General features: G+C 51.1%; 1 protein-coding gene and 1 long non-coding RNA gene across 3 annotated transcripts in view; both read left to right on the top strand.

Moving 5' to 3' along the window:
• The window catches only part of LOC311626233, a 1,185,289-nt gene that overhangs the window by 790,875 nt on the left and 370,488 nt on the right, over positions 1-23,926 (top strand). The gene's annotated exons all lie outside the window — the stretch shown is intronic.
• NEU1 (neuraminidase 1) lies at positions 219-5,579 on the top strand. Of its 2 annotated transcripts, XM_084891195.1 has the most exons (7): positions 219-451; positions 830-1,022; positions 2,870-3,132; positions 3,589-3,771; positions 3,859-4,081; positions 4,159-4,361; positions 4,516-5,579. In XM_084891195.1, exons 1-7 carry the CDS (start codon positions 290-292, stop codon positions 4,528-4,530), a joined length of 1,242 nt encoding a protein of 413 aa, XP_084747321.1. In that variant the 5' UTR covers positions 219-289; the 3' UTR covers positions 4,531-5,579. The 2 variants fall into 2 exon arrangements, with proteins under 2 accessions (XP_084747321.1, XP_084747320.1); XM_084891194.1 differs by having other exon boundaries at positions 4,159-5,579.

Genomic DNA, 23,926 nt, shown 5'->3' with positions numbered 1-23,926 from the left:
CCCTGCTGCTGCGACCAATCAGAGGCTCTGAGGAGTCATCCCGGCTCTTCCTCATTCCGCCGGGTCACGAGCTGCGGCGCCTCAAAGGGGGCCAATAGGAGGGCCAGCTCCGAGGCGCTGAGGGGTCACGTGAAGAGTCCGAGCGTTTGGGGCCAATGAGAGTCGCAGAAGCGGCGGGCGAGGGGCGGGGCGGGAGGTGACACCTGAGTGCTTAAAGGGCCGGGTCAGCTGACTGACTCCAGCCCGGGTTTAGTCCTGGGGGCCAGGCGCGCGCCCGCCGCGGGGAGAAATGACAGCCGAGCGGCCCGGCTCCGGGCTCCGGGGCGGCCCCGAGAGGCCGCGGAGGCCGGGGCTCTGGGGAGTCTGTGGGGTTCAGGTATTTGCCGCGATCTTCCCGCTGCTGTTGTCCGCGGCAGTGGCCGCGGCGTGGGACGAGAACGACTTCAGGCTGGTGAGCAGCCCTCGCCCGCCCGCCCACCCCGACCCCGACCCCGACCCCGCAAGCGGCCCGCGCCCGGCGGCGCCCGCGCGGGCTGCTGAGCCCCTGTCCGCGGGACGCCCGCCCCGCCCTCCATCCGCTCACAGCCCCTCCGCCTCCGGGCCCGGCCCTCCGCATTCGCGCTCCTTCCGCTTTTGAGGCCCCTCTTCTCCGGGGGGGCCTCTCCCCGCTCCGACCCCGCTGCCCTCCAGCCTCTCCCGCGGTTCCCCGTCCTTGTTCTGGGCCCGCGCCCACGAGACCCCACACCTGCCTCTCCCAGGGGAGCCGGCTCTAGCCGCCCCGTCTGTCCCAACCCCGTCACGTGTGCCGCGTGGGCTCCTCCCTCGGCAGGTGCAGCCGCTGGTGACCATGGAGCAGCTGCTGTGGGTGAGCGGGCGGCGGATGGCGGCTGTGGACACCTTCCGCATCCCGCTCATCGCGGCCACCCCGCGGGGCACGCTCCTCGCCTTTGCCGAGGCCAGGAAGATGTCCACGTCGGACGAGGGGGCCAAGTTCATCGCTCTGCGGAGGTCCACAGACCAGGGTAAGCCTCCTCCCGGGTCAGAGTCGGCGGGGTGGGAGCGGGAGGGAGGCGGTCCAGTACGACCTGCCCGGGGCCCTAGGGACCGGGAGCTTGGAGGCCCCGGGGAGAGGGCACTGTGGAGAGAAGGTGCCCGGGACGCTGATCTGGAAATTGGATCGCCACGGAGGTGAGCATCCCTTCAAACATTTCCCAGCGCTGACTGTGCACCGTGGTGGGGTCTGTGAATACAGCTATGAACAAACCAGCAAAGCCCAGCCTGGCAGGCTTATATTCTCCTGGGGAGACAGGAGCAGGCTAAAGGCAGTGGCCAGACAAACCGGAGCTGTGCGGGGAGCAGTGCGGAGGTGAGCCGGAGAAAGGCTGAGGTGGAGTGTCTGAGGGCAGGGAGGGCTGTGGCTGCATGGAGTGAGCCAGCGAGAGCACTCAGGTCCAAGAGGTCAGCAAGCGCAGGTCTGTGGGCCCGGCCCTTTGAGGCCTGGGGTCGGGTGGGTAGCAGGAGCGGCCGGTTACAGGGCCCGGTGGGAAGGGCTCCTGGGGGGGGGGGGCGCTCCCTGGGTTTCAGCTCGTTTTATTTTCTTAATGGTTAAATATGTATTGTCGAGGGGATTACAGGTGTCCCCCGCTTCCCCCCATTGCCCCTCTCCACCTAGCTCCCACCCTTCCAGGTCTTCACCACACTATTGTCTATCCATGGATTTTGCATACAGGCATATAAGTTCTTTCATTATTCTCTGCCTGCACCCCGACTCCGCCCCTCTGAGATCCATCCCTCTGTTCCAAGCTTCCGTCCCTGAGCCCATTTTGTTCGTCAGTTTATTTTGTTACGTACAATAGATTCCACACATGAGTGAGGTCATGTGATACTGGTCTTTCTCTGAGTGACTTCTTTCCCTCAGCATGATACTCTCCAGGTCCCTCCATGCTGTCTCACAGGGTAAGAGACCCTTCTTTTTCACTGCTGCAGTGTTCCATGGTGTAAATGCACCACAGCTGTTTTATACACTCATCTGCTGATGCCCACTTGGGCTGTTCCCAGATCTTAGCTATTGTGAATTGTGCTACTATGAACATAGGGATGCATACATTCTTTCTGAGTGGTGTTTTGGGCTTCTTAGGATATATTCCTAGAAGTGGGGTCATTGGGTGAAATGGCAGTTCCATGTTTAATTTTTTTAGGAAACTCCATACTGTTCTCCCCAGTGGCTGTACCAGTCTGCATTCCCACCAGCAGTGCACGGGGGTTCCTTTTTCTCCACATCCTCGCCAGCACTTGTCGCTTGTTGATTTGTTGACGGTAGCCATTCTGACAGGTGTGAGGTGTACCGCATTGTCGTTTCGATTGACGTCTCTCCGATGGTCGGTGACTGAGCACTTGTCGTAGGTCTCGTTTTGGAAACCAGCCCTTACCCGCTGTCTCGTCGGGGAATATGTCCTCCGCACAGCGGGCTCCCTTTGCATCTTGAGAACGGTTTCTTTTGCTGCGCAGAAGCTTTTCAGTTCCGTTGCTAGGGCCAGCCTGACAGGTGAACCGGACTGAGGTAGGGAGGTGGGAATTGAGAAAAAAAGGAAGACAGGAAAGCGGGATCAGGACTGCAAGCCATCGGCCGACTGCAGCAGCTTTGTTAACTGCGTAATGCCTTTTACACAAACACTGGCCGGGAGGTCTGTCGGGAGGAATGGACTCTCCGTTCCTCCCAATCCTGGAGATAAAGCGCCATCAAAACCAGTCCGGGGACCCTGTGTGGGCAGGAGGCTGAATCTTATCCGTCCCTTCGGGTGCAAGCACTCTGTCAGCTCCCACCCGGTCTCCAACATCCCGGGTGCTCATTTGTTTCTTTCTCCTTCAGGCAGCACGTGGTCTCCTACAGCGTTCATCGTGGACGATGGGGAGACCCCTGACGGGCTGAACCTGGGGGCCGTGGTGAGCGACGTGGAGACGGGAGTGGTGTTCCTTTTCTACTCCCTCTGCGCTCACAAGGCCGGCTGCCAGGTGGCCTCCACCATGTTGGTGTGGAGCAAGGACGACGGGGTCTCCTGGAGCCCGCCCCGGAACCTCTCCCTGGACATCGGCACCGAGATGTTCGCCCCCGGGCCAGGCTCCGGCATTCAGGTCTCTGTCCGGGCGGGTAGAGGGGGGCCTGGTGGACAGCCTGGGAGGTGCCCCAGCTGGCCTTCCCGGAAGGCGTTCCTGCGAAGTCGGTTTCTGTCTTGGGTGGGCCCTTGGAAGAAAGGGCATCCTGGGAGGAGCGGGGAGATGGAACTTCCCACCGTGGTCGTCACCAGGCTGCATTAGACAGCCGGGCCCGGCTGCCACGGACACACGTCTGCCTTGCGCAGCGTGGCGAGTGACACGCATGGGAAGAGCAGCCCCATCCCCCAGTGCCCGCCCCGACCCTGATGTTCCAAAGGAGCTTGTTCTGCAAAAGAGCGTGATTCAGCGGTGGCTGCTTGAGATCCGTCGGGGGACCCCCAGCGAGCAAGGACAGAACTGAAGGGGACACATGTGACCCCACACTTAGGACCGGGCGGTCCCGCCTCAGCCCCTCGGCCTCCCTCTTCCCCACAGAAGCAGCGAGAGCCACGGAAGGGCCGGCTCATCGTGTGTGGCCACGGGACGCTGGAGCGGGACGGGGTCTTCTGCCTCCTCAGCGACGACCACGGCGCCTCCTGGCGCTACGGCAGCGGGGTCCGCGGCATCCCCTACGGCCAGCCCAAGCGGGAAAACGACTTCAACCCCGATGAGTGCCAGGTCAGGAGCCCGGCCCCGCCCCTCCCCGCGCAGCGGGCGCAGGGCCCCCAGCCGCCTGGTCTTCCTGAGCCGGTCCCCTCTCCGCAGCCCTACGAGCTCCCGGACGGCTCCGTGGTCATCAACGCCCGGAACCAGAACAACTACCACTGCCGCTGCCGAATCATCCTCCGCAGCTACGACGCCTGCGACACTCTGAGGCCCCGCGACGTGACCTTCGACCCCGAGCTGGTGGACCCCGTGGTTGCCGCAGGAGCTGTGGCCACCAGCTCGGGCATTGTCTTCTTCTCCAACCCGGCCCACCCGGAGTTCCGTGAGTGCCCGCGGCGGGCGGGGCGTTGTCCGGAGGAGGCGGGCCGAGGCCGCTCCCTGACCCTCTGCCCTCCCCAGGCGTGAACCTGACCCTGCGCTGGAGCTTCAGCAACGGCAGCTCCTGGAGGAAAGAGACGGTGCAGCTCTGGCCGGGGCCCAGCGGCTACTCGTCGCTGGCCACGCTGGAGGGCGGCGTGGGCGGGCCGGGCCAGGCCCCCCAGCTCTTCGTCCTGTACGAGAAAGGCCGCAGCTCCTGCACAGAGAGCATCTCCCTGGCCAAGGTCAGCGTGTATGGGACGCTCTGAGCCTGCGCCCGGCCAGAAGGCGCGGCCTCGGCGGCCTGGGACCGTGGCCTGCGGAGGGTCGCCGGGCGCCCAAAAGACGTCCCACCTTCCTTTAGACTAGCCTTTTGCAAAATCAAGTTTTCTTCGGCAGGGAACCCTCCGGTAGGCGTCTCACACAGGAAGTGCTGCTCCGCCTGGAAGTGCTTCCTCTCCATGGCGCCAGGCTGGCCTGCCTTCCGCTCCCGGGCTGGCTCCCGCCGGGGGCCTGTGGGCTGAATAAACGTGAACTCAGGGACGTGAGGAAGGCTGCGCTTCCTCTGGGACGGCCCTCAGCGCCTGGCGGGGGATGCTTGCTTTCAGGGGAGGGACGGGACCCAGCACCGACCTGACTACTTGTGCCTCAGTGTTTGGTGCGCTGTCTGAGCGGAGGAGAACGGGTGTGTGAGTCTGATGGCCGTGCCCTCTGCATGTCTGTCCCTCGTGGACACCGTGGCTGGGATGGGCTCTGCAGGGCGCTGGGTGCTGCCTGAGAACTTGGGACTTGGGCAGATCCACTCTCCTTTCCCTTGCTCGTCCTCTCACCCGAGAGCACATCCGCCTCCCGGGGCAACGCGCAGTCGGAGGGCCCCGTGAGCCCTCGAACCTGCTGAGTGTGGTGTTTTGACAGTGAGTGGGCCCGGCCCTCCGGGTGGCTGCTGTGGTGGGAAGCCATGCTTTCCCCGATGGAAAGAAAGGACACGCCTGGACACCTGGAAGGAGCGTCTCCGCTCCCTGGCCGTGTGGCTCAGTCAGTTGGCCCGGACACCGAAGGGTGGTGGTGGGTTTGATTCCTGGTCAGGGCACATACCCAGGTTGAGGGTTCAATTCCCGGTCCAGGTGCATGCAGGAGGCAACTATCCATGTTTGTCTCAGATCTATGTTTCTCTCTCTCCTTTCCTCTCAAATTAATTTAAAAAAAAGAACGTCTCACATAAAGGGATGAGGGCCACATTCACCTGCAGTTAAAAGTGTTTTCCCGACCAGTGTGGCTACTGAGCTACACTGACCTATGAACCAGGAGGTCATAGTTCGATTCCCGGTCAGAACACATGGTGGGGTTGCAGGCTGGACCTCCAGTGAGGGGAATGCAGGAGGCAGCTGATCAATGATTCTCATCATTGATGTTTCTACCACTCACCCTCTCTGAAATCAATAAAAATATATTTTAAAAATAAAGTTTGTTTCAAGTGCTTCGCTAGCAGATGTCAGGGAAATTTATCCTACCTTACAGAGGAGGTGGGATAATAGCACTGTGTGAAGACATGGTATAGTTTTGTTATATTTTATCCAGAATTTGTGATCAATAATGTAATACTTCAATTTTTTATTAGAACACATTTTCAAAAACTCAAAAGTAAATAACTTGTTTAAACCGGTTTGGCTCAGTGGATAGAGCATCGGCCTGAGGACTGAAGGGTTCTGAGTTTGGTTCCAGACAAGGGCACATGCAGGAGGCAGCCAATCTGTGTTTCTCTCACATTGATGTTTCTGTCTTTCCCTCTGTTCCACTCTCTCTAAAATCAATGGAAAATATCCTCAGGCAAGGATTTTTTTAAAAAATGTATAGCTTAATGAGCCCCATGTACCAAACATCTCGTTTCAACAGTTACCAGGGTATTGCCACATTGCTGCTTCTGATCCCTTTCTGTTTCTTTCCTTTCCTAAGTATCTTAAAGCAAATGCCAGACTTCATGACGCTCACCCCTTCATTCTTAGGAATGCATTGCATCATATACATACATATATATATATATATATATATATATATATATATGCATTATATATATATATATATTTCTCATTTTTAATATATTTTTATTGATTTTTTACAGAGAGGAAGAGAGACGGATAGTTAGAAACATCAGTGAGAGAGAATCATCAATCAGCTGCCTCTTGCACACTCCCTACTGAGGATGTGCCCGCAACCAAGGTACATGCCCTTGACCGGAATTGAACCTGGGACCTTTCAGGCCGTAGGCAGATGCTCTATCCACTGAGCCAAACTAGTTTCGGCTATATTTCTTTATTGATTTCAGAGAGAAAGGGAGAGGAATAGAGAGATGGAAACATCAATGATTAGAATCATTAATAAGCTGCCCTCTGCATGCCCCACACTGGGGATCAAGCCCACAACCTGGGCATGTGCCCCTGGCTGGAATCGAACCTGGGACCCTTCAGTCTGCAAGCCAACGCTTTATCCACTGATCAAAGCCAGCTAGAGCCATTGCATTCTTTTAAAAAAAATATATATATTTTGGGGAGAAACCAAGATGGCAGCATAGGTAAATACCTAAACCGCTGCCTCGCACAATTTCAAAACTATAAAAGACAAAATGTCTATCTCCCAGAACCATGGGGAAGCTGGCTGAGTGGAAGTTCTACAACTAGAAGGAAAGAGGAAAAAGCATTGAGATGTGCACAAGCACTAAAAAGCTGAAGTATGGAGGAGAGCGAATTGAGCTGGCGACAGATGTATGGGTGCGCTGCTGCTTTCAACCTGAAGGGAGACAAGCTCCCAATTACTCTGAACTCCAGTTTCTGGGGAGACGTTGGGGACCCGAACTCCCACAGAGAGAAGCTGGACTGTCTGCCATCGGGTCAGAAAGTGAGGGCGGCTTTCTTGCAGAGGTGCGCCCAGCAATCATTGTTTACCATGCTGGGGTGCGGGATGTGGGGACTTGGAAACAGAGATGCAGAGATGGCTGACTGGCAGCCATCACTGTTTGCCACGCCCTAGCCTAGTGATGCCTTGAGACCCGCCCCACACAATCTACAAACACACCCAAAAGCAGCAGCTTTTGCATATAAATGGCCTGCCCTATAGCAGCTTAACCTAACAAACTGCAGCTCTGGTCAGACAGCTCCAAAACCTCCAAACGCCAAGCAAAGAGGAGAAAACTGTAGTTCTCCCTGTAGCTCCTGCTGGGTGGCCTCAGACAGTAGCTGACCTGCACCCCATTGGAGATCCAGAAGCCAGTGTATCTAGTGGTCAGTGTGAGACGACACCATATTTCAACTCCTCACATCCATAAGTGACACAATCAAGAGGCAGACTCAGCACCAAAGCCCCAATGAAGCAAGTCCTGCCCCATAAGTGTGTCTCCAGCACAGCAGTTCTTTCATTATAGACACAGTGGGTCCTCACAGCCAATTGACCTAGCGGTCAATTCCTCCCAGGAACAACAATCAAGACTTAACTTCAACAGGCTATACACACAGTCCACAAAGGGGAGCACCAAGAGTGTCCACCTCAGGTAACTAGGGAGACTGACCCACCAGCCCATGTAGGACACCTAGCACACAAAGCCACCCTTCCAACTCAGGGAAGCAGTGAAAATGCAAATAAATCACAAATGAGAGAAATGGAAGAAAACAACTGGATACAGAGTTCAAAACCACAGTTATAAGGTTTTTCAAGAATTTCCTAGAAAAGGCTGATAAATTCAACAAGACCCTCAAGGGTATGAAAAAGGACCAACTAGAAATTAAACATACACTGACTGAAATAAAAATATTATACAGAGACCCAACAGCAGACTAGAGGAACACAAGAATCAAGTCAAAGATTTGAAATACAAAGAAGCAAAAAACCCTCAACCAGGAAAGCAAAAAGAAGAAATAATCCAAAAATTTGAAGATAGTGTAAGAAGACTGGGACAACTTCAAGGGTACCAACATCAGAATTATGGGGTGCCAGAAGAAGAGAGAGTGCAAGATACCAAAAACCCATTTGAAGAAATAATGTCAGAAAACTTATCCCACCTGGTAAAAAAAAAATAGACTTACAAGTCCAGGAAGCGCACAGAATCCCAAACAAAAGGAATCAAAAAAGGACCACACCAAGACACATCATAATTAAAATGCCAGGAGCAAAAGACAAAGAGAATATTAAAAGCAGCAAGAGAAAAAGTTAATTACCTACAAGGGAGCACCCATACGATTGTCAGCTGATTTCTCAACAGAAACTATGCAGGCCAGACAGGAGTGGCAAGAAATATTCAAAGTGATGAATAGCAAGAACCTACAACCAAGATTACTCCACCCAGCAAAGCTATCACTCAGAATTGAAGGTCAGATAGAGAGCTTCACAGATAAGAAAAATCAAAAGGAGTTCATCAACACCAAACCAGTTTTGTTTTTTTTAAAATATATATTTTATTGATTTTTTACAGAGAGGAAGAGAGAAGGATAGAGAGTTAGAAACATCGATGAGAGAGAATCACCGATCAGCTGCCTCTTGCACACCCCCTACTGGGGATGTGCCTGCAACCAAGGTACATGCCCTTGACCAGAATCAAACCTGGGATCTTTCAGTCCGCAGACCTATCTATCTACTGAGCCAAACCAGTTTCAGCTAAAAGATATTCTTCTTCTTCTTTTTTTAAATATATTTTATTGATTTTGTACAGAGAGGAAGGGAGAGAGATAGAGAGTTAGAAACATCGATGAGAGAGAGTCATCGATCAGCTGCCTCTTGCACACCCCCTACTGGGAATGTGCCCGCAACCAAGGTACATGCCTTTGACCGGAATCGAACCTGGGACCCTTCAGTCCCCAAGCCGACGCTCTATCCATTGAGCCAAACTGGTTTCGGCTAAAAGATATTCTTGAAGAAGAGGAAGAAGAAAAAGTAAAGATGAAAATTATGAACAACAAATACATATCTATCAACAAGTGAATCTAAAAATCAAGTGAATTAAAAATCTGAGGAACAGAATAAACTGGTGAATATAATAGAATCAGAGGCATAGAATGGGAATGGATTGATAATTCTCAGGGCGGGGAGGGTGTAGGGAGTATGGGAAGAGACTAAACAAAAATCGTGCACCTATGGATGAGGACAGTGTGGGGAAGTAAGGGCAGAGGGTGGGGTGGGAACTGGGTGGAGGGGAGCAATGGGGGGTGGGGAGGAGAAACAATTGTAGTGATCTGAACAATAAAGATTTACTAAATTTTAAAAAATAAAAACATTTTTATTTCAGAGGGGAAGGGAGAGGGAGCTAGAAACATCAATGATGAGAATCATTGATGCACTCCCCCACTGGAGATTGAGCCTGCAGCCTGGGCATGTGCCTCACCAGGAATCCTGGTTCATAGGCTGATGTTCAACCACTGAGCTACATCGGCCAGGCTGCATCCCTTTTATTTATATATAAATTTCAGAGAGGGGGTGGGAGATAGCAACATCAATGATGAGAATAATTGATCTGCTGCCTCCTTCATAGCAACCCGGGCATGTGCCCTGACCAGGCATCAAACTGTGACCTCCTGGTTCCTGCTTCGATGCTCAACCCCTGCGCACACCGGCCGGGCTGCATCCGATTCTTTAAACAGAGCAGTTGGGGTGGAACCAGAAAGCCCTCGCACACCCATCATGGGAACAGCACTGTGGTGTCTGATAACCAGGCAGGTTCAAGTCTCATCATGTCTCAAAAATGTCAATAAGACATTTATTTGTCATTAATTTGTTCAAATCAGGATCCAAAGAAAATCTATACATTGCATTTTTTTTCATTATTTAAAATTTATTTCAGAGAGGGAGAAGGCGAGAGAGAGAGAACCGTCAGTGATGAGAGAAAATCATTGATTGCCTTCTGCACCGGGATCGAGCCCGCAGCCCAGGCATGTGCCCTGACCGGGAAACTTGGTTCATAGGTCTGCACTCAACCGCTGAGCCAAGCCGGCTGGGTCACATTGCATGTTGAGTCGCCTGCGTATAAAGGACAGTGGCCCTCTTCCTCTTACGTTTGTTACCGTCTAACCCACAGGGAGGGTTCTCCGTGGGCCTCTCCACCCTGCAGTGTCAGTTACCTCTCAGAGTGCCACTAGCTTCCTCCGGCCCTTGTATTTCCACTGCGCACCTGAAGTTTTGAATGGTTCGGATTCCGTTTGTGGGATAAATTCCTTGGCGGGGGCTGTGGCCTCCGGGCGCCCCCTGAGGTGCTGTCTCAGGGGCTGCCCCTCGGTGAGCGGAGCGGAGAGGGCGCGGGCTGGGCCCCGCCACGGCCCGCCTTGTGCGGATCTCCCTCCCCCTCCAGCTGACAATCTCATCCACAGTTTTGCCTGAACCAGTTCTGTCATGAAGGGCTGTGAGTGTTGATCTCCCAGATGGACAGCGGGGAGGAGGCGAGTATTTTAACATCTGGTTTGCCGAGAAGTCCCTCAGGGGAAGCTCTGGGCCCAGCACCGACCCCTTAAGCGCTGCCAGCAGAGCGTTCAGAAAGCGTTAAAGGAGGAGATCCCGCTGAAGCATGAGTGCCTGGGCCACGGCAGAGACAAGCCTGAAGGCTCTTGACATTGACAGTCACCTTGAGAATAGACTCCTCAGGAAACTTGAGCCCTCTGGGTTTTGTTGGTTAAGGCTGTGAAGATAGCCACCAATTTAATGAGGACTTATTTTCCTCCTGTATGTTTTCCTCTCACTTTGAGCCATCACTGTTGACTTTGGGATGATGTCTCACTTGCTCTGACATCCTGCAGGAACTCGCTGTGCTAAAACGGAATGATTTCTTGGGATTATGGCTGCAATACTTCATCTGGGACCAGCTTTATGTAACCTGTATCCAAAGCTGATAAACTGTCAAGATTATCATGTTGCCTGAGCCCTTGAGTCGCGCCTCCGAGGACATCGGAGGCGCTGTTCGGCTGTCCTTGTTCCAGGAAGCAGCTGGTGGGGCCTCTCTCTTGTGGGGAGCCAGAGCTCTGGAAAGGGACCCCAGCAGGACCGTTAGGTCAGTGCTTGGGGCAGTTTTATTTTTTTATAGTAACTTAACTGTTAAGCTTGCTCAATGGTGGACTAGGTTAGCCAAGAGGAAGCTTTTAACAGTTCCTGGCCTTATCAAGGTGTCAGATCTCAGAGTAAGATGTGAAAGCTTCAAGAATGCTAGAGCGAATAGAATTGAGAACCCAAATATCAACCCAAATCACTATGCTCAATTAATATTTGAGAAAGGAGGCACGAATATACAATGGAGTCAAGACAGTCTCTTCAATAAATGGTGTTGGGAAAATTGGACAGACACATGCAAAAGAATGAAACTAGATCACCAATTTACATCATACACAAAAATAAACTCAAAATGGATACAGGACTTAAACATAAGACGGGAAACCATAAAAATACTAGAGGCATCCACAGGCAGCAAAATCTCAGACATATGCCAAAAGAACTTCTTCACTGATACTGCCCCTAGGGCAATGGAAGCTAAAGAGAAAATAAACAAATGGGACTACATCAAAATAAAAAGCTTTTTTACAGCAAAAGAAACCATCACCAAAACAACAAGCAAGCCCACTGTATGGGAGAACATATTTGTAAATGTTATCACTGATAAAGGTTTAATCTCCAACATCTACAGCCAGCTTATACAACTAAATAAAAGGAAGATGAATGATCCAATTAAAAAATGGGCAATGGACCTAAATAGAATATTTTCAAAAGAAGACAGAAGGAAAGCCAAGAGGCACATGAAAACATGCTCAAAGTCACTAATTATCCGAGAGATGCAAATCAAAACAACAATGCGGTACCATCTCACACCTGTCAGAATGGCCAACATCAACAAATCAACAAACGACAAGTACTGACATGGTTGCGGAGAAAAAGGAACCCTCATGCACTGCTGGTGGGAATGCAGACTGGTGCAACCACTGTGGAGAACAGTATGGAGTTTCCTCAAAAAACTGAAAATGGAACTCCCATTTGACCCAGTAATCCCACTCTTAGGAATATATCCCAAGAAACTAGAAACACCAATCAGAAAGGATATATGTACCCCTATGTTCATAGCAGCACAATCTACAATAGCTAGAATTTGGAAACAGCCTAGGTGCCTGTCAGCAGATGATTGGATCAAAAAACTATTGTACATCTACACAATAGAATACTATGCTGCCATAAAAAAGAAGGAATTCTCATCATTTGCAACAACCTGGATGGAATTAGAGAACATCATGCTGAGTGAAATAAGCCAGTCAATGAAAGAGAAACACCACATGACTTTACTCATTTATGGATAATAAATAACATTATAAACTGATGAACCAAAAGATAGATATAGAGACAGTAAAGCAACAAGTAGACTGTCAAATTACAGCAGGTAGGGTAGGGAGATCTGGGGGAGATAATAGATCAACCAAAGGACTTGTATACATGCATATAAGTACAACCAATGGACACAAAATTTTGGGGAGGGTGGGTATGTATGGGGGGGCAATGGTAAAATATATACACAAATAACAATTTAATAAAAAAAATAAAATTAAAAAAAGAAGGCCACTTTGAAAGCTGGTGCAGAAGTGGATTGGGGTGCTGGACAGGTAGGTTAGTTGGTTAGAGCATTGTCCTGATAAACATAAGTTGCAGGTTTAATCTCTGGTCAAGGCACATATAAGGATCAACCAATGAATACATAAATAAGTGAAGAAATAACTCAATTTTTTTTTTTTTTAACTTTTACCTGGCGTGGCTCAGTGGTTCTATGAACCAGGAGGTCGTGGTTCGATTCCCAGTCGGGGCACATGCCCAGGTTGCAGGCTTGATCCCTAGTGTGGGGTGTGCAGAAGGCAGCTGATCAATGATTCTCTCTCATCAATGATGTTTCTATCTCTCTTTCCCTCTCCCTTCCTCTCTGAAATCAATAAAAACATATTAAAAAAACAACAACAAAAAAAACACTTTTGCCCGAGCTGGTTTGGATCAGTGGGTCCCAGGCATGCAGAAGGCAAACATTTGACGTATCTCTCTGTGTCTCTCCTCCTTCCTTCCACTTTCTCTAAAAATCAATGGGAAAAGCCAAGACCGGTTTGGCTCAATGGATAGAGCGTCGGCTTGGGGACTGAAGGGTCCCGGGTTCGATTCCGGTCAAGGGCATGTACCTTGGTTGAGGGCATATCCCCAGTGGGGGGTGTGCAAGAGGCAGCTGATCGATGACACTCTCTCATCGATGTTTCTAACTCTCTATCTCTCTCCCTTCCTCTCTGTACAAAATCAATAAAATATATATTTTTTAAAAAATCAATGGGAAAACATCCTCAGGTGAGTATTAACAAAAATTAATTTTTAAAAACTAAAAAGAACTTTTTACAGAAGAAATCTGTCTAAACAAACCAATAACTATCGACCCAATAAATTCAATTAAAAAACAAACAAACGGCCGAAACCGGTTTGGCTCAGTGGATAGAGCGTTGGACTGAGGACTGAAAGGCCCGGGTTCGATTCCGGTCAAGGGCATGTACATTGGTTGCGGGCACATCTCCAGTAGGGGGTGTGCAAGAGGCAGCTGATTGATGATTCTCTCTCATCGATGTTTCTAACTCTCTATCCCTCTCCCTTCCTCTCTATAAAATATCAATAAAATATATATATTTTAAAAACAAAAAAAAACGAACAATAGCTGCCCTAGCCAGTTTTGCTCAGTGGATAGAGCGTCAGCCTGAGGACCAAAAAGGGTTCAGTTCCAGGTAAGGGCATGTGCCTCAGTTGCAGGCTCTTCCCTGACCTGAGCCCTGGTTGGGGCTCATGCAGAAGGCAACCAATGGATGTTTCTCTCACATCGATGTTTCTCTCTGTCTTTCCCTCTCTCTTCCACTCTTTTTAAAAATCCATGGGAAAATATATCCATGTGAGGATTAACAAAAAACAACTATATATATATATATATATATATATATATATATATATATATATACACACACACACACACACACACACACACACACACTAATATGCAAATAGACTGAACAGTGGAACAACCGAACAACCGGTCACAGCACGTGCGGAACATGGCGGGCGTCGGCCGCGCAGGATGGTGAGCGGGGTACCAGGCCAGGCGGGGTGCCAGCGCTGTCCTGGGGAGGAGCCTCTGGTGGTCACTGAAAATTCTTTGCTCCCACGTGTCCCGGTCCCGCCGCCGCTCACACCCACTGTCATCTCCACCCCAGTCGCTCCCCGCCACAGCGGGTGAGGCGGGCTGATGCCATGAGCGCGTGGGGGGAGTGGCAGGACCGGGGTGCCAGCAGAGAGGACACCTGGGGCCATGGTGGGAGGGGCCGGGCGGGGGCATGGAGGATGGGCTGAGACTCGGGGCCCACAGTCCTGTCAAGGTGCACAAATTCGTGCACCGGGCCCCTAGTATAAAATCAAACAATAGCTGTAATGGCTGGCAGGGACTAAACCCACCTATTACCCAGGCATCTTTTTTTAATGTTTTTATTGATTTGAGATAGAAACGTCAGTGATGAGAATCATTGATCAGCTGTCTCCTGCATGCTCCCTAGGAGAGATCAAGCCTGCATCCCGGGCGTGTGCTCTGACTGGGATTGAATCATGACCTCCTGTTTATAGGTAAACACTGGCCAAGCCCCTTGGGCATCTTGAATGTCTCCACCACACCTGGCACATGGTAGGTGCTTAGTACAGAAGGAAAGGCAAGTCCAGGTGGGTAATGTCAATGTAAGAATGTCCAAACCTATAGTGAGTTCTCTTTAATTGATTTCAGAGAGAGAGAGAGAGAGAGAGAAACATCAATGGTGAGAGAGGCCCATTGATCGGCTGCCTCCAGCATGCCCCACACTGGGTATCCAGCCTGTAACCCTGGCATGTGCCATGACTGGGAATTGAACCATGACCTCCTGGTTCATAGGTTGACTCTAAAGCCACCCTGGCCAGGCTTAGAAGAATTTATTTGAGCCAAACTGATGGCATTGCCAGGAAGCAAGATCCAAATGCTCCCCTTTGCAGGTTTTTTTAAAATATATTTTTATTGATTTCAGAAGGAAGGGAGAGGGAGAGAGAGAGAGAGAGAGAGAGAGAGAGAGAGAGAGGGAGAGAGAGAGAGAGAGAGAGAAACATTAATGATGGGAAAGAATCATTGACTGGCTGCCTCCTGCATGCCCCACACTGGGATGGAGCCTACAACCCAGGCACACGCCTTGACTGGAATCAAAACTGGACCCTTTAGTCCGCAGATTGATCCTCTATCCACTGAGCAAACTGGCTAGGGCTGCAGTTTTTTTATGCATTTGAAATAAAAAAGTAAACATCAGGAAGATTACCTGAAGGTGGGATAAAGGCAGGATGGGGATTGGATTACAGAATAGTTAACAGAATTTTGTGCTCTCTTGAAGGGTCTGAAAAGATGCATTTCCACGGTGTGTTAACCTAGACGCACAGAAACAATGGGCAGGCTTGCCTTTTACTAAAGAAGCTCCAGGCCTGGTGCGCCGCCCACCAGGACCTGCTCAGTTAGGAATTCCTGAGGGCATCGCCTGAGAGGTCACTTTGGTGAGGTTTGTTCCCGCGCCCTCGCTGTCCACAGCACTCTGCAGCCGCAGTGTCCCCCTCTCTCGGAAACTGAAACGACAAAAGGTCACCCCCTCAGGGGCTGAGATGGCCTCCGTCTGCTCTGGATGGAGGAAGAGGAAGAAAAGGGTCTGAACAAAGTTCACACTCCTGCGGGTGGGGGCTGGGGCCACATTTCCTGAGGCCTCCGGCCTGCGGCCCTGCGTTTGGTGGCGCCAGTCTTGCTGAGCGGTGAGTGCATTAGTTTACTCCTCAATCCACGCAGTGTTACACACGCCTCTGTAGCCATTGCACACTGCACAGCGCGAAACAGGAGGAAAAGACAGAGCGCTGACTAACTGGGCAAACAGAGCCACAGAGATGGCGGTGCCCAGAGCAGAGTATCCCAGCCGTGTCAAGAGAAGGTGTGGCTCAGCTGGTTGGAGTGCCGTCCCAGGCACCGAAAGGTCACGGGTTTGGTTCCTGTCAGGGCACATGCGCAGGCTGCAGGTTCGATCCCCAGTGGGAGAGCACACAAGGCAATCGACAACACTTCTCTCTCACATCTCCGCTCCTCCCCCGCTCCCTTCCTCTCTCTAAAACAAAACAACTAAATGCTGCTTTCTCACTTAAAAAGAGAGAGAGATGCCCTAGTTGGTTTGGCTCAGTGGACACTCAACCACCAAGCCATGCCAGCTGGTGGATTTTTATTTTTGTAACTAAATCTTTATTGTTGAAAGTATTGCATGTGCCCCTTTACCCCCCATTGACCACCTCTAGCCCACCCCATCCCCCATCCCAGACCCTCACCACCCAGTTGACTGTGCCCACGGATTATATGTATACATGCACACAAGTTCTTTGGTTGATCTTTTCCCACCACCTCACCTTCCTTCAGATTCCACAGTCTGTTCCATGCTTCTATGTCTCTGGATCCAGTGACTTTTAGAGACAGTGGAAAGGAGGGAGGAGGCAGAGAGAGAAAGAGAGGGAGTGAGCCAGAGAGAGACAGAGAGACAAAGAGATGTGAGAGAGACACATCGATTGGTTGCCTCTGGCAGGCACCCCGACTGGAGCTGGGGATGGAACCTGCAACACAGGTAACCCAGGTATGTGCCTTCGAGCAGGCACAGAACCTGAGACCCTTCGGCGCGAGGTCGACACTCTAACCACTGAGCCAAGGCTGCCATGTTCAAAGACAGAAATGTTTGGCAATGGTTGGGTTTAGGTGGTGGGTATGGCTGTTCTTTATACTCTTCTCCCCTTCCCCCCAAATAAATGTGAAGAGTGTAATTTCCCTGAGAAAACATGACTGAATTCATACACACATGATAATTGTGACTCAGATTGTATGATTAAGTGGAAAAGATTACATGTTGATCTGAAAATACATAATTACAATGGGATATTTCAATATATCCTTAGGAAACAATAAAATGCAAAAGCTATTGGCATAAGAGTGTTTGGCCAACAGTTAATATTTCTTTAAAAAGTACAGAAGCATTGACGAGAGAGAAAGGGGCACATAATTAACCACATACAACCGAGGCGACGGGAAACACCGGGCGGCCAGGCAGAGCGGAGTGACCGGACACCAGTCTGCCTGGAATGAGGAAGGTGCCCTTCCCACAGGAGGGCCTGGCTCGGAGCCCGCCCGCAGGGGGCACAGACAGGCTGTCATGGCGGGACTGAGTCACAGTCAGCGGTACCGATAGGACAGGTGACTCCTAGTCAAATTAGACCTCAGGAAACGCACGCTGGAGACAGGGCGGACCCTGCGGAAAACGCCCCCCCATGACAGGCGCGTTTGTTGGCTGGTGGCCGCCGTGGGCGTCAGGAAAAGCCGGCCTCGCCGGGCTTCAGTGTTGAGGCCCGAACAGCTGTGAAGGCCCCTCCCCCCCACATGGAGGAGGGAGGGTGGCGGCCGGCGCTTTGAGGATGTTCGTAGCTGGCAGGACAAAGCATGAAAAACACAAACTAAAACGCTCTCCTCTCAATGTAAACCGCATAGCACAGTTCCCAGCAAAAGCAACACAAGAACCAACATGAAAATAATTCATGGGAATCTGCAGTGAACTGTGTGTAAGTACAAATATATGGACAATACTTATTAATTAAAATAATAGTGAATTTGCCGAAACCGGTTTGGCTCAGTGGGTAGAGCATCAGCCTGTGGACTGAAAGGTCCCAGGTTCAGTTCTGGTCAAGAGCATGTACCTTGGTTGCGGGCACATCCCCAGTAGGTGCAAGAGGCAGCTGATTGATGTTACTCTCTCATGGATGTTTCTAACTCTCTATCCCTCTCCCTTCCTCTCTGTAAAAAATCAATAAAATATATATTTAACCCAGAGCAGCAGCTGCCAGGCCTGGAGACGCCAGGCCCAGAGTGCCTGGGCCCGGAGCAGCCAGGTCGGGAGTGGCCAGGCCCAGAGCAGCAGCAGCCAGATCCGGAGCAGCTGGTTGTGGAACGGACCAGAGCAACAGAGGCCAGACCCGGAGCAGCCAGGCCCGGAACAGCTTGCTCCTCGCCTGCCCCCGCCCCAGGGCTGCTTCTCAGACATGGCTGGAAACTTTTGGGGGAACTTGAGGGTCTGCTGAATCAAGTGATGAAGGCTTAGATCTGGATGTGTTGAGTTAGTATAGGGCTGGGGTGTTGATCTGTGAGTGCCTTGGGTGGGGTCTGGATGAGGTTGGTCGATCTATTTGGAAATGTCTTTTGTGTGAAGTGTAACCTTGGGCATGTGGATGTATTATTGATTGGAGAGAATACTAAGTAATTTATTTACTACCTGGAAAATAAATAAATAAATAAACTACTGAGGTCAGGTTCCAGAAGGTTTCCAGCATCGCATCTGTGCAGGGTCTTATGGGTCGGGTCCAGGAAAGCCCACTCCTCGTTGGTGAACTCCTCTGAGTCCGTTTCTAGGTTTCCTGGGTCTCCCTGAGTCCCGTCCCACCTACAACTCCCACCACCGGCGGGATCATGGAGCCACGGAAGAGGAAAGAACCTCTTCTCCCGTTGTAAAGTTTCACAGAAAATTACTAAGGATAACTGTTTGTGGCATTTGCTCAGTCTCCTTTATGAGAAATCACCTCGGGAGCAGCCACTTCCTGCGTCCCGCTGGAGAGGCTCCCCGTCCAGGGCAGCCCCACCCCACTGCCTTTAGAGACAGCTCCCAGTTTATTGCCTGACATCAGGTCACACTGGGACAGCTGGCTGACATTTCTCTCTGCACCACATTCTTTTTTTTAAATATATTTTATTGATTTTTTACAGAGAGGAAGGGAGAGAGAGAGAGATAGAGAGTTAGAAACATCGATGAGAGAGAGTCATTGATCAGCTGCCCCTTGCACACCCCCCACCGGGGATATGCCTGCAACGAAGGTACATGCCCTTGACCGGAATCGAACCTGGGACCCTTCAGTCCACAGACTGGTGCTCTATCCATTGAGCCAAACCGGTTTCAGCTCTGCACCACATTCTTTAGAATGTAATGATTTAATGGCAGGCAATAGCCAGCCAAGAATGTGGCCCCCTTCCGCCTGAGGCTCACCTGACGGGGGCAATAGAGTTTAACATTTTAAGAGTCAGCAGAGCCCAGACGGTGTGGCTCAGTGGTTGAGCGTCGAACTATGAAGCAGGAGGTCACAGTTCAATTCCTAGTCAGGGCTCAAGCCTAGGTTGTGGGCTTCATCCCCAGTGGAGGGGGTGCAGGAGGAAGCCAATCAATGATTCTCTCTCATCATTGATGTTTCTCTCTCTCCCTCTCCATGCCTCTCTCTGAAATTAATAAAAAACTTTTTTTTTTTTTAAAGTCAGCAGATACTTAGAATAATGTTTCCTTGTTCTTTGGGAAATAACACAATTAAACACAATCATGAAATAGGATATTAATGGACGAGAAAGTTCTACAATAAATAAACTAACAGCCCTTGCTGGTTTGGCTCAGTGGATAGAGCATCAGCCTACAGAGTGAAGGGTCACAGGTTCAATTCCAGTCAAGGGCACATGCCTGGGTTGCGGCTTGTTCCCCAGTATGGGGCTTGCAGGAGGCAGCCGATCAATGATTCTTTCTCATCATCGATGTTCATATCTCTCTCCCTCTCCCTTCCTCTCTGAAATCAATAAAAAAAAAATATATATATATATATATATTTAAAAGTAGACTAATAGATAGCCCTGAGCTGCACAATGCCAGATGCCCACGTATGCCACTGGGCAGAGCTAATGGTGCCATTGTACCAAAGCAGGTGAGGGCAGCTCTACACAAAATGATGAAGGCCAGAGCATCCCATCCCACCCCACGTTAACTCCCTTTCCAGATTACTCATGTTTTCTCTACTCCAAATAATGATGTTTTCTAATGCACTACCCCTGCTATTTAACACCAGAGGCCCGGTGCACAAAATTCCTGCACAGTGGGGGGTATCCCTCAGCCCAGCCTGCACCCTCTCCAATCTGGGACCCCTCCAGGAATGTTCAACTGGATCAGGCCTAAATGGGCAGTCAGATAAACCTCTCACAATCCAGGACTGCTGTCTCCAAACTGCTCACCTGCCTGCCAGCTTGATCACCTCCTAACTACTCCCCTGCCAGCCTGATTGATGCCTAACTGCCCGCCCCTGCAGGCCTGGTCCCCCTCAACTGCTCTCCCCTGCAGGCCTGGAATCCCCCCCCCCCCCAACACCCCTTCCCTGCAGGCCCAGTCACTTCCAATTTCCCTCCTCTGCTGGCCTGGTCATCCCTAACTGCCCTCCTCTGCAGACCTGGTCATCCCCATCTGCTCTACCCTGCTGGTCATCTTGTATCCACATGAGGGCAGCCATCTTTGGCCACATAGGGGCAGCTATCTTGTGTGTTGGAGTGATGGTCAATTTTCTTTTTTTTCTTTTTTAATAAATTTTTATTGTTCATATTATTACAAATGTTCCTCTTCCCCTCCCCGCCTCCATTGCACTCCTCCACCAGGTTCCCACCCCACCCTCTGCCCTTTCCCTACCCCCCATTGTCCTCATCCATAGGTGCACAGTTTATGTTCAGTCTCTTCCCACATCCCCCTCTCCCCTTTTCCCCAAGAATCATCAGTTCACTTCCCTTCCATACCTCTGATTCTATTATATTCAACAGTTAATATTGTTCATCAGATTTTTTTTAAATTCCCTTGGTTTTTATTTTTTATTATTATTATTTTTTAATATATTTTATTGATTTTTTAAAATCAATCTTTATTGTTCATATTATTACAAAGGTTCCTCATTTCTTCCCCCCTCCACCAGGTTCCCACCCCACCCTCCACCCCCTCCCCATCCCCCATTGTCCTCATCCATAGGTGCACAGTTTATGTTCAGTCTCTTCCTCCCTCCCTTCCCCGATAGTCAATCCCTTTTCAGATAGTAAATCAGTTACTTAGCATTTTCTCATATCAATAATACCTCCACATGCCCAATGATACATTTCACACAAAAGACATTTCCAAATAGGTCAACCAGCCTCATCCAGGCCCCACCCAAGGCACTCACAGATCAACACCCCAGTGCTATACTAACTCAACACATCCAGATCTAAGCCTTCATCACTTGATTCAGCAGACCCTCAAGTTCCCACAAAAGTTTCCAGCCATGTCTGAGAGGCAGCTGTGGGGCAGGGGCAGGCGAGGAGCGAGCTGTTCCAGGCCTGGCTGCTCCGGGCCTGGCCTCTGTTGCTCTGGTTCGTTCCACAACCAGCTGCTCCGGGTCTGGTCACTGCCGCTCCCGACCTAGTTGCTCTGGACTTGGCTGCTGCTGCTCCGGGCCTGGCCACACACGACCCGGCTGCCCTGGGCCTGGCCGCTCCCAGCCTAGCAGCTGCTGCTCCGGGCCTGGCCGTACCTGACGCGGCTGCTCCGGGCCTGGCCGCTCCCAGCCTGGCAGCTGCTGCTCCGGGCCTGGCCGCACCCGACTCAGCTGTTCTGGGCCCGGCTGCCCCAGGCCAGGCCGCTCCGAGTCTGGCCGCTCCCAGCCTGGATGCTCCGGGCTTGGCTACTGCTGTTCTGGGCCTGGCTGCTCCCAACCCAGCTGCTCTGGGCCCGGCTTCTCCGGGCCCGGCCACTCTGGGTCTGGGTGTTCCTGGACTGGCCACCCTGGGCTTGGCTGCCTCCGCCTCAGGCCTGGCTGCCACTGCCCCAGGTCTGGCTGCTCCAGTGCTGGCTGTTGTTGCTCTGGTTCTGGCTGCTGCTGCTCTGGGGCCTGGCCGTTGCTGCTCTGGGCCCGGCTGCCACTGCCTTGTGCCTGGGCACTCTAGGCCTGGCCACCGCCATTCCGACATTCTGCCCCTTTTTTTTTTTTTTTTTTTTTTTTAAAAAACGCATATATGTTGCAATGTTGGCTGGTGAGTTGAGTTCTGACTTAGTCTTTGATTTTTCAAGATCTTCTTTGTATTCTTTCTTAAGTAATTTTACTATCTTTTGCTCTCACTTGATTTCTTCACATTGAGAACTTCTTTGGTTTCTTCCTCCTTGTCCTGGGAGCTCAGCAGGTTGGCCTGTGGCACCCCTTTGTTCTCCGCGGGCTCCCATGCTGCTCCAGCCTGTTGCCGGGGTGGGCACCGCCGCCCAGGAAGCAGCCCCTGGCCTTGGCTCCGTTGCCCGCGCTCAGCGGTCGAAGGCTGGGGGGCACCCCACCCCCCCTGGGGGCCCTGTCGCCCGGTTCCTTGCTGACGCCTGGCTGGCTGGTGTCTGGCAGGGGCTCCTGCTCCCTGTCACATTCCTTCAGTCTGGAGCTTTTTTTTCTCCTTCCCGCTAGGGGAGTCTAGGATCAGAGTCAACAGACTGTCCTCTGCGCGCAGTGCGCGCGACTCTAGGGGCTCCGCTTTTCGCCACTCCCCTGGGATTCCGCCTCACAGCCCTGTCTCCCCCTGCCCGAGCCTGGGTCCCCAGGGTCTGGTCCAGGACTGGGGTTCAGAGCAGTCCGGACTGAGGCTCAGCGCCGCCGGAGGCTTTGTTTCTTCCCACTAGGGTAATCCAGCATCAGAGTCAATATTCAGTCCTCTGCGCGCCATGTGTGCGTGACTCCGGGGCCCCTGCTTTTCGCTGCTCGCCTGGGATTCCGCCTCACAGCCCCGTCTCCCCCTGCCGGAGCCTGGGTCCCCAGGGTCTGGCCCATAACTGGGGCTCAGCACTGCCAGTTCGGGGGTTCAGCCCAGGCCGGGGGTTTTATTTCCTTCCTGCTAGGGAATGCCAGGCAGCACCCAGCTCTCTCCTCTCCAGCTGCGACCTCTCCGCGCGCGCGTGCGTGCGAGCGCGCAGCATGTCTCCATACCTTAGGCTTTTTTTCAGCTCCTCTGATTTTCCTTCTGGTTTTCTCTTTCCTTCTTGTTGTAGAATTTTCAGTCAGTCGACTACCTGTAGCTCTGGGCGATGTCCACTCTACATTTTAGTTGTATTCCATTGAAATTGTTGTGTGCTGCTGCGGTTAGGTGTCTACCCAAGCAGCCATCTTGGATCCTCCCCCTAAATTCCCTTGGTTTTTAGATTCACTTGTTGATAGTTACGTATTTGTTGTTCATAATTTTTATCTTTATTTACTTTCTCTTCTGAAAGAACCCCCTTCAGCAATTCATATAATTCTGGTTTGGTGGTGATGAACTCCTTTAGTGTTTTTTTTTTATTAGTGAAGCTCTGTATCTGGCCTTCGATTCTGAGTGATAGCTTTGCTGGGTAGATTATCTTTGGCTGTAGGTTCTTACTATTCATCACCTTGAATATTTCTTGCCATTCCTGTCTGGCCTGCATGGTTTCTGTTGAGAAATCAGCTGATAATCGTATAGGTGCTCCTTTATACTACGTGCTTTGCTCTTGCTGCTTTTAATATTCTCTCTTTGACTTTTGCTCTTGGAATTTTAATTATGATTTGTCTTGGTGTGGTATTCTTTGGATTCTTTTTGTTTGGAGTTCTGTGTGCTTCCTGGACTTGTAGGTCTAATTCTTTCACCAGGTGGGGGAAGTTTTCTGTCACTATTTCTTTCAGAATGTTTTTGATATCTTGCTCTCTCTCATTTTCTGGGACCCCCATAATTCTGATGTTGGTTCGCTTGAAGTTGTCCCAGAGGTTTCTTTTTTTTTTTCTTTTTTTTAAAATATATTTTATTGATTTTATACAGAGAGGAAGGGAGAGAGATAGAGAGTTAGAAACATCGATGAGAGAGAGTCATTGATCAGCTGCCTCTTGCACACCCCCTACTGGGGATATGCCCGCAACCAAGGTA

The sequence above is a fragment of the Pipistrellus hanaki genome (genome assembly GCF_964339955.1).
Source record: "Pipistrellus hanaki genome assembly, chromosome: 7".
Lineage (NCBI taxonomy): Eukaryota > Metazoa > Chordata > Mammalia > Chiroptera > Vespertilionidae > Pipistrellus > Pipistrellus hanaki.
This window is presented reverse-complemented; position numbering and strand designations above follow the sequence as displayed.